Source organism: Plecotus auritus, assembly GCF_963455305.1.
Source record: "Plecotus auritus genome assembly, chromosome: X".
NCBI lineage: Eukaryota > Metazoa > Chordata > Mammalia > Chiroptera > Vespertilionidae > Plecotus > Plecotus auritus.
The window spans coordinates 135,776,658-135,787,668 of record NC_137784.1 but is presented as its reverse complement, the minus strand read 5'-3'; the positions used below and the strand labels follow the sequence as shown (position 1 = coordinate 135,787,668).

Here is an 11,011-nt window from a genome sequence, read left to right as displayed (position 1 = left end):
CCGTGCACAAATTTCATGCACCGGGTCTCTAGTAAAAATATATTTTTAAAAAGTGTAGCACTGAGTTATGATATCTTTCATTGAAAAGGAAGTCTTAATTTTGTATTATAAAATTCAAATTTTTACCATATGGGTTTATGCTTTGGGATTAAAAAAAAAATCCTCACCTGAGGATATTTTTTCCACGTATTTTTTAAGAGAGAGAAACATCGGTGTGAGAGAGACACAGCGATTGGTTGCCTCCCTCATGCACCCTGACCGGAGCTAGGGATCGAGCCTGCAACAGAGGAACATGCTCTTGAACAGGAATCAAACCAGAAACTCTTCTGTCCGCAGGCTGACATTCTAACTACTGAACTAAAATAGCCAAGGCTATGCTTTGGGATTTTTAAGAATTCCTTCTTCACCAAATCACAATATATATAACCTTCTACATTATTTTTTCTTAAATTTAGTTTTATCCAATATGGATATTTTTAAAGACACTATGCTTATTAATACAGTGAATGGGGTCTTTTTTCTAATCATTTTCTGATGTATGGAGGAGCTATTTGTTTCTATATATTAATTGTTTACTTAAGTTACCTCACTATACTTTCATTAGTCCTAATAATTTTATATTGTCCCCCCAGAAAACCAAGAATCTCAATCCCATCACCTACAAATAATAATGAATTCTCATTTTTATATATAACCTTCATTTCTTTCTTTCCTCTTATTGTATTGGTTAGGACATCTGCTACAAATTTAAGTTGCAAAAGTTAATAGCTGACATTTTTGTGTGACCTCTGAATCAATGGAAATACTTTATTTAGTTTTTCCATTATGAATTTTGGTAGATATGGCTTCTTGTTCCTTTTAATTGTTACTTGGGGATCCAATATTGAACTGCCTTCCATTTTTTTAATAGCAAGAGATAAATACTTACAATATGTTAAGAAAACAGGTTGCATACTTATATGTACATATTGATAAATGCAAGAGGAAAATATGCTCAAATCTTAAGGGAGATTCCCTCTGGATGAATTCTAGATGGTTGCCATTTTCTTCATATTTTCCTATATGTCCTAGAATTTTCATAATATGTTACATTTGTAATCATACGAAAGTATTTTTAAGTAACCATGCATATAAAACAGCCTGAAACTTCAGTTATATTTAAATGAGTTTCTAAAAATCAGCCTTATTAATTTTCTTACAAGAAAGTTCTCTAACAATGTATACCTCTCTCGAGCCTAAGTATGTATTATCAATTTACCTCTAGGAACACTGGACAATAGTTCGGTTGAATTGACCTTTTAGTAGAGCTTTTGCCTATGATTACAATTACTACCATCACAAACCAATTAATTACTGAGAATAGCATTAAATACCTTAAACTTTTTTACTCTGAAACTTCTTTATGGTAGATACGCTAAATTCCCAGATGAAAATAATATCAGAGCTAATGCGCAGGGCCAGGACACAAATTCAGATCTTTTTTTGCACCATAGCTCCTTCCCATGTAGAACCTGATTCTGAAATTTCTTTCCAGAAGACAAGTTGTCATTTTTAAACAAAGAGATTCTGTTTTGTGAGCAGAGATTCATTAAATTCCTCTATCCATTAGCTGAAAATACTTCTTAGGGTTTTTGGAACCTAGCTAAGTGGGCGCCAATAGTTCTCCTCAATTAGGCCAGTAAAGTTAACTTAGGGACTCCTATCCATTTTGACACTGCAAGAAACACCTGTGAAAAGGTACTACCTGGTCCAATTTTTGTGCCCTTCCAACTCTTCACCCATGACTCACCTCTGCCAAATGTTGCAGCCGGGTTAGTAGTGGGGTTCTCTTGTCAGATCCAAGGCGGGTGATGTAATTTGATCTTTTGCTAAATACATACAGAAGATTAAGGACTGCCAGCACCACTTGCATATCAGAGGAAGCCAGTAAAGTTGTCAAATGCTATAAGGGACAAAAAAAGGGCAGGTTCATGGTATCAAGCACACTAGGCATTGAAGTTTAAGAATACCAAAAAAATGTGTAAGTATTTGAGCCCTTACAGCATGCAACCTTGTCCCCAAGAAACTTACAATCTGGTGGCAAGTCAGAAAATGCAATAAAAGTTAAAAAATTGAACAGCAGTTCAAAACTGCACAGGTGTCCTCACAGGAAAAAAAGATTACAAAAGAAAAAAAGTGGTAGTGGAACTCAAGAACACCATCTCCAACTAAACCAAAAGTATTATAAATGAAAGATAATGTTATTCTCCCATATCCTTTATGACAAATAAAACCAGAATTAAAGGAGCTGAAGACAGCAACACCTGAGGGCACATGAGTGTCATGGAACAGTATATATAACAGTTACACGAGAGTCTCTATTTTAGTTATTTAATACAACTGAAACTCACCAATATATTGAAGCATTTGGTCAGCATTAAGATCAGTATGCAATTCAACTGGAAATGAACCCAGGTATTTTCAGTTGCTGATTATCCCGAAGGCCATGGACTTTCTTTAGCAGCTAAACTCTTTCATCTCCAACAGAATGTTTATACATTCCCCACTTAAAGCTCTGGGTGCTAAGTCCTTAGTCCAGTTGTTCCACTTCTTTTCCTAAGCTATTTTCTTTCTAGTTTGTTCTGATTCTGTTTCTTTATGGACGACTTAGGAAAATTAACACACAATAGGGTACTTAACCATCAGTGATAGAAAAGCCTAAAGTTAGGCTAAAGGAAAAGAGTTATTTCTTATGGTGATTTTTGACCGATTCCTGTGCCCACTTTACTTTTTAAGAATACATAGCATGATATTAATACACACTTTGGGGGGAAAGGAGAGGAGACTGAAAAGCAGCACAGAAACTTAGAAAAGCAGTAAGTACAGTAAAGTGTCACGGAAATCAAACCATTTCTAATAGTTTAAAAGTAATTTGAGGCTGCTTTAATATGAGACAAAGATCAATTCCTGCAAATTCCAAAGAATACTTCAATACATGTATTACATTCTCATTAATTTTTTGAAGAATTTTCCCATCAATCCTGTGAAGGGTATCTATATCCAAGAAACATCCTACCATTGTTTTTGACATGGAAAATCCCCGAGTTCCATAATGAAAAGGAAACAAGTAATCCTCAGAGAGAAATAGCAATTTCCTTATTTCCAGACATGAACAATTCCAGTTAAGAACAGATCACATAGATTTGAGCCTCTCCTACCTCTATGGAACTGTACAGATGCCGGGAAAAGCTGTACTCAATGAGCAAGGCTGTAAAGTTCAACACAGCCAAGAGAAGCATTTTCAGTTGTTCTTTTTCTGGCCTATCACATACGAGCATCCACGACATATTCTCCACCGTCTGCCCAGCATCTGCCAGAATTCCATCAAAGCGGTCCAACAGGTCCACCCAGTGATATAACTCACACTGGAGAAAGAGGAAGAAAAGAATAAGGTGTTAGTGTGGCTACTTTGTTACAATGGATTGCTGAGTGTGACACCTAGACAAATTCACTTCCCATCTTTGCTTCCCTTCAATCCCTCAATACAGAAACCCATGAGAAAGATTGTGCTTTGAACCACATGGACATGAATTCATTATTATTGCTTGCTCGCCTGCACACACGCACATACACACACCATTAGATGCCACAAAACCCTTTGCTAAGTCTTCTGAGGGAGAATTCTGGCTACATTCTGAGGTCTACAAACACAGTGACTCTTCCCTTCCAGAACCCATTTTACCTGAAGTGTTCATTTTTAGTTTCTAAAGAAGATTCTTTTAAACTAAAAGTAAAAATCCTAAATGTTCCTTTTCCTCAGCTAGCAAAATTTTCCTCTCACATTTCTTTTCTTTCAAAATTTCCTTGGCAACCAATCACAGGTTAAAAGCTACTATCTACAGCTATGCTAGACATACACTAGATGCTTATTAAGTAATTGCTAAATGAGGCTACCTCATTATGGTTTCTCTTTCCATATCAGAGCATACAAAATGATGTACTAGTCCAGGAAGCCCTGTCTTTTGGAAGCATGGGTTCACATACCTTTCCAATGTTCCATGTTTTGATCTGCTGCAGTTCCAAGAGGAGTTGCTCATCATTACAAACCTTGAGTTTGTCTATTAAGGCTCTGCAATCTGCAGGCTGAGAAAAACAAGTAATCACAAAGGGTGTTTTAGGTTATGAGGGAGACACCAAGAAGAAAAAAATGGAAAAACAAATCCTTAAGCAATACACTCAGAAATTTAACTTTTGATAGAATAACTACTTAAGAAAAGTGGAAATTTGCCAGACGATCCCTTGGGATTAAAATGGAAATCTTATAATGAAACAATACATCTGTGTGCATTTTTAAAACCCAGATAAACTGCTTGGATGGATACAGACAACCGAATAAAGCAAAGAAGCTAAACATCATTAAAAAAAATGAAGGTATCTGTACCATGGAGTGAAAGACAACCAGAATCCCTGAAAAGGAATGCTGAATCAGAGGATCACTGAAAAGCCCTAGTGAATTCACAGTAAAAGGTGAAGATGAGCATTAGCTATATTTTTCTGCAACATAAAACTCTCCAATTGAGAGCAAAGAGCTTCTGAACTTGACTCTACTGAGGGTCCCATTTCCATACATTTCTGTTCTCTTTTATTGAGGAAGAGCCTGTTTGTCAGGTAACAAGGTGTGGATTGAAAGTTTATAGCAAAGTTTCTGAAGGTGAAGCAGGGGATAGGGACTGGGACAGAGAAGCCTTCTATTAACGGATGGCAGCTGGAAGTGACTATACTTGCTCTTTACCTCTGTAAAGCAGTACAGCATCCTAGGATAGACCTAGATTTGTAACCAAACAAATCTGGGTTCAGTTTTTACCTTGATGTTTACTAAGCTGTTTGATTATGAGCAAGTACTGTATAAGCCACAGCTTTCTTACCAGGAAAACAGATCTAATAACTATCTCAGAAATGTGAAGCTTAAATGTTTGCCACATACATAAAGCACTTATCTCACATAATATGAGTTTAAATATTGTGAGACAGAAAACTATTACAAAGAGCATGGGCTTTGGAATTAGGCAGTTGGTAAGCTACCTCTCTGAATTTCAGTATCCTCTTTTGCAAAATGAACACCACCTATTTATCCAGCAATGTTATTGTGAGATTTGAACTAGGAGTATTTTCAGCACCCAAACCAGAACATGGAACAATAAGGACATAAAGGTAAATGGTTTTCTTTAAGCTAAGTCCCCAAACTTTCCTCCCTCTAAAGTGAACATTATTATTAAAGAGGCTACCTCAAATTTTTGTGGTAAATGTATGTAAAGTCCTTGGCATAAAATCCTTCCATAAACCAGGCATGCACTCTTTCTTCCTCTTCTTGAAGTCATATAGGATGAGGAAGAGGTGGTGAAGCATTAGAAACAGAAAAACATGGGAGTCTGAACCATCTGCTCATGCAATTCACTTGTGCCTAGTATCAAATATATCACTTCAATTTCTAATGGAATGCAGCTAAGCAGATCCAATTTTATGATTCTGTGAGTTAGATAACTCCCAGTTCATGATGAACATTTGGGTCCTGGAATCACTTGTTATCTATAACATAATCAGGCATTCATTCTTTATCAAGGTCTGTAGCAAGCCAGAAGCTGCTTTTCTGAATGCTAAGATATTTGTTGGCAGAGAATAGCATGGATTAAACTCTAGGGGTTTGCTACAAATTCTGAAGAGGCACCCCATACACTGTTCCTCTTTCTTCATGGTGTGTGATTGAAGTGCTGCAACCTGTCTCTCACTTCAGAAGGGAAATCTCAATACTTCCCAAACCTCTGGACCCCTGGAAACTTTCCTGAGGCTCTCAAACTTCAAAGGGCACCCTCTGGAACACATATGTCTAAGGCATCTAGGTTGCTTGTGTTTTCTGCTCACAAGAACCAGGTAACATCATGGCATCAATTTAACATACCAGCATGTTGTTGTTTTATCAGGAGTGGCAAGATCCCTCTGGACCTTGCCAGTTTACAGAATACACCAGGGTCAAAAACATATTTTTAGCATATTGTCCCTACTACGTAAATGCAAACTGAGTATTTCTTTATTCATGATAATATAAAAGAAATCACTTGCCAGTTCAATGGATGCATACCAATTACCATGGTTTATATTGATTTGCTTCTATAAAGAGGTCAAATCATGGGGGAAAATCCTTTGCACAGTTGCTGATACACCAAGTGATCAATACATGTCTTTCTTGGGCAGCTACTATGGAAAACAGTATGGAGGCTCCTCAAAAAATTAAAAAGAGAACTACCATACGACCCAGCAATTCTACTTCTGGATATTTTTATCCAATGAAAATGAAAACACCAATTTGAAAGGATATTATCCACCACTATGCTCACTGCATTATTATTTACAACTAGAGGCCTGGCCAACCGCAATCCGGCCCTCACAATCCGGGACCCCCTCAGGGGATGTCAGAGAGCCGGTTTCAGCTTGATCCCCACAGGCCAGGCCGAGGGACCCCACTGGTGCACGAATCCATGCACCAGGCCTCTAGTATGCATATAAATTCTTTGGTTAATCTCTTCCTGCCCTCCTCCTCTCCCCTTCCCCCTGAGATTCATGAGTCTGTTCCATGTTCCCATGCCTGTGCGCTGAGTGTCTGCCCCCTGGTGGCCATTGCGCATCATAGCTACCAGCCGGTTGGCCGGTCAGCCGGTTGCTTAGGCTTTTATATACACTGAGTGGCCAGATTATTATGATCTCTGAACGCATAATAATCTGGCCACTCGTGTGTGTGCGTGTGTGTGTGCGTGTGTGTGTGTGTGTGTGTGTGTGTGTGTGTGTGTGTTAGAGGCCGGTGCATGAATTCGTGCATGGGTGGGGTCTGGCCAGCCTGGCCAGGGGGAGGGGACATGGACGGTTGGCCGGCCTGCCTGTTGGCTGAACTCCTGGTCGAGGGGACAATTTGCATATTAGCCTTTTATTATATAGGATATACACTGAGTGGCCAGATTATTATGCGTTCAGAGATCATAATAATCTGGCCACTCAGTGTATACAGATAGCTAAGATATGGAAAAAACTTAAGTATCCATCGATGGACAAAAGGATAAAAAAGATGTGATGTGTGGAATACTACTCAGCCACAAATGAATTCTTGCCATTTGTGACAACATAGGTGGACCCTGAGAGCATTGTGATAAGTGAAATAAGTCAAATACTGTATGATCTCACTTATATATAGAATTTTAAAAATAAAAAGCAAACAAGAAAACCATGCTCATAGATACAGAGAATGGTAGTTGCCACAGGTGGGGAGTGGTGAAATGGTTAAAAGGGTTGAAATGAAAAATAAATAAATAAATAAATAAATAAATAAATAAATAAATGTCCTTCTTAAAAATAACACCTAGTATTGACCATAGCAAGGGAAAACTGGGTATGCTACTTGAAAAATAGGCATTTTTAAGCCATAAAAAATACATAATCAATAATCTAAAAATTCCACTTTGAGGAGTTTATCCTAAGTAATTTGCTAGTAGCTATCAAATGTTCTGAAACAGGAATTTGTACACAGGTGTAACTCAAAGAATAAATCCTAAAATCCGTTAGGTAAAAAAAAAAAAATTTACCTTGCATTTCTCTATAAAGTTTAATTATTCTACAAGTCTACCAAATTTGGTCTTTTCTGAAATGGCCTATGCACATTTTGTCATTGGGATATTTATCGCTCCTACTGATTTAGCTACAAAAGATATTAAGTACATTGGGTTACAAATATTTTTCCTGAACCTGCCATGTGCCTTTTGACACAGTACATTTCCATTATTTGTATAGTTTTTTAAGGCAACCTTTCTTTCTCTTCTTCAGTTTCCAAAAAAAATATTTTGAGTATGTAGTTGTCAAAAATTTTACATGTCAAAAACAATAAAAATAAAAGTACTGGCAACAATTATGAAAATAATTATATGGATGGCATTAAGTAAGAAACATACTGACATAAGGACAATAAATTTGAGGAATATATATTAAAGCATGCAAATGAGCACAGTGAAATATTTCTTTGCCACCTCATAACAAAAATTTTAAAGATAAGCTATAATGCTGGAGAGGGTATGGGAAGATAACACCTTCCACATTCATTAGTATAATGCTAAGTGAAAAGGTCAGGAGAACTACCCATGCAATAATCTTTTAAAGACTGGGAGTATAGCAAAATGTCAATAGTGACATCTATAAGTAATACTTGCTAGGTAGGTAGTCTTTAAAAAAAACCAAATGGCCTGTATTTAGAAAATGAACTTACTGATTATGCACCAGATACTTTACTAAGCAACTGCCTCAAATCAAGGAGGGAGGAATTATCCGCCCTGTTTTATAGATGTGGAAACCAGGGCAAGTTAATGAACTCTCTCTCAGTCACAAAAATCTGGTAAGACTCAAACCCATGTCTAATTCCAAAGCGTGTGTTCCCTGCAGCACATGGGGTCTGGTCTACAAGAGTGTCATAACAATTCAATACTTTCTTAACCTCAAACACAATTTAGGTAAGCTGATAGAATACTGAAGCTGGGATTTCTACTACTGACATAGGCTCAATTGACATGGCCAACCTATACAAAGGTTAAGCTGAATTATATGATTAAGAAAGAGTAATACAGAAAGCTAAAACACTGGCTTCACAAGAAATCTAGTCAGAAAGATATTACCACTTTATACCATAGAGCCTTTCAATGCATAGAAACAGCGGCTAGAAGGCCTACTTCAGGTATATACAGCTACAAACTGCTCAGGGCTCACTTTCCACTGGTCACTAGAAATCTCGCTTTTTTAATTAAAAAAAAAAAGTTCAAAAGAAAATCTGACTGCTTCAAGACAAGTTAATTTTTAACTGCACTTTGTATATACAAGTGATAACATATTTGGTGAACAGATTGTAAGAATTTTTACTGAAATGAAAAAATGAGCAAACTTTTGGATACTTACAGCCTCAGTTGGTGTCTTTTTCAGTTTAGTCCTGTCTACTTTCATGTTTTCGATTTTCTATTTTATAACCTGAAAAGTAAGTAAGAATTAAAACTGCAATCTTGAACTCTTCATGCTTAGACATTGATAATATAGAATGAAGAGCATACAAAATGCTTAAAGTAAAAATTCCAGAGTTATGATGCCATGCCAATTCATAGACACAGCTATGAGGTAGGAAGGGGTAAAGAATCTCTCCAGATAAAACTGGTCCACATCTATATGTTGCAAAAGTCTATAATCAATTTAAGTCAAAATTAAAATGTCTTTATTTTTTACAAGCCTCTTACACTCATTCATAATTGAAAATAAAAGACGTCGGGAGTGGCCAGTGAGAGGTCAATGGGGGGACAAAGGAGACATGTGATACTTTCACCAACCAAAGGACTTGTATGCATGCATATGAGCATAACCAATGGACACAGACCGTAGGGGGGTGAGGGTTTGTGCTTGGGGGCAGGGGTGGCCGGGGAGAAGTCAATGGGGGAAAAAGGAGACTCATGTAATAGTTTAAACAATAAAGAATTTAAATTTAAAAAATAATTTAAATTAAAAAAAAGAAAAGAGTTAAATGTTTTCAACATCTCAGGTTGAAAAATCACTATATCACTGTAGTTTTCTGGAAAACTTAACAATCCCACTTCTGAAAATTTATCCAAAGAAAATCAGAAGGATGTACATAAATCTTTTAACCACAAAAATCCATACTGAATTACCATGTATAATAGTGAAAAATTGCAAAGGATCAAATGTCCAAAACAGAATTGGTTTAAAATGAAATATTACGCAACTGTTAAAAATATTGCAATTATGTAACAGCACACAAAGATGTTCATGGTGAAATAAAGTAGTCACAAAATAGATTGAACAGTATAAACGTTTGTCTAAAGAAAATAGGTAGAAATGCATCAAAATGTTAATTCAATGCTAATCAAAAGGATTATGTATGTTGTTTTATCTGTGTATTTCTGTATCTGTTTTTTTAACCAATAAAAATATATTAGTTGTATCATAAGAATAAAAGCAACATAATACTTTCATTTTTTAATTAGAAAATGAGGTACAAAACTCACTAGAAATGTCCTGAGCATAGAACTAAGGCTATGTAATTTGGAAAGCTCAAAAGTGAGCAACAGTCTTAAGTAGAACCATAGTATAAATATAGGTGATCTTTGATGGTAGACAGGTCCTTTAAGATGCTCTGGCCAAGGCTCAGGAAGAAAAAGGTTTCTCCTATTACCAACTAGTTCACATGAACAGAGGGAGAGGTGAATTGCAAGCTCTTTATACAACAAAGATTCTGTTGCAAATAATGTATTTGCTACATAGCTGTCACTGGAGATCAATGTCCACCCCCCCCCCCCCCCCGCCAAAGAAAACCGTCATAATATAAAGATGACAAAGCCAAGTATAAATTCTAAGCAACTTTTGGCCTAGATTTAGTCCAACATATTCAGTGCAGTAGAAATAGCATGTATTTGCCTGTGTAACTGGAATCCATTCAACCAATGGGCATTCAGTAAGAGTTGGAGAAAATCCAGAGTATGTTTAATGTTTCTGTAGATACCATTCCAGAAGAAAAAAAAAAAGATGTTTTTCCTCTATGTTTCACATTTAAGGCATGTGAATCCAGATTACTTTTTTAAAAATTACCTCAGCATCTAATAGAGAATGAACAAAATGCCTGCTGCCAGTAACTTCCATATATCTAAAATGAGACCAACAGGATTCTGGCAACAATTATAAATGAGCTTTTTATACAGTTATTCTCAGGCTTTGTTTTTCTCATACCCATTACTTAGAGCAATCATTTGTTGGGAAGCTACTGGCTGCAGCTGCTGTTTACACCATACAACCCAAACCACTGAACGCTTTCCTTCTAAAGTTAGGAACAAGGTAAGAATGCCCATCCATTCTCACTTTTATTCACACATGTTGGAATTTCTAGCCACTGCAATAGGGTAAGAAAAGAAAATAACAGGTATATTGATCAGAAAGGAAGAAATAAAAC

The 11,011-nt window shown here is 36.5% G+C and overlaps 1 protein-coding gene across 2 annotated transcripts in view; it reads right to left on the bottom strand.

Moving 5' to 3' along the window:
* Window positions 1-459: 459 nt before the first annotated feature.
* Window positions 460-11,011, bottom strand: part of LOC308240416 (E3 ubiquitin-protein ligase HUWE1-like) — a 40,681-nt gene continuing 30,129 nt past the window's right edge. The window contains exons 3-6 of one of the 2 annotated variants that reach the window (XM_080653391.1): window positions 8,962-9,030; window positions 4,024-4,122; window positions 3,198-3,404; window positions 460-1,942 (exon numbers count right to left, since the gene is read on the bottom strand). In XM_080653391.1, coding sequence (XP_080509517.1) covers window positions 1,775-1,942; window positions 3,198-3,404; window positions 4,024-4,122; window positions 8,962-9,006 — 519 coding nt within the window. In that variant the 5' untranslated portion in view covers window positions 9,007-9,030 and the 3' untranslated portion in view covers window positions 460-1,774. The remainder of the gene's footprint in view (window positions 1,943-3,197; window positions 3,405-4,023; window positions 4,123-8,961; window positions 9,031-11,011) is intronic. The other variant, XM_080653392.1, reaches the window with a different exon arrangement.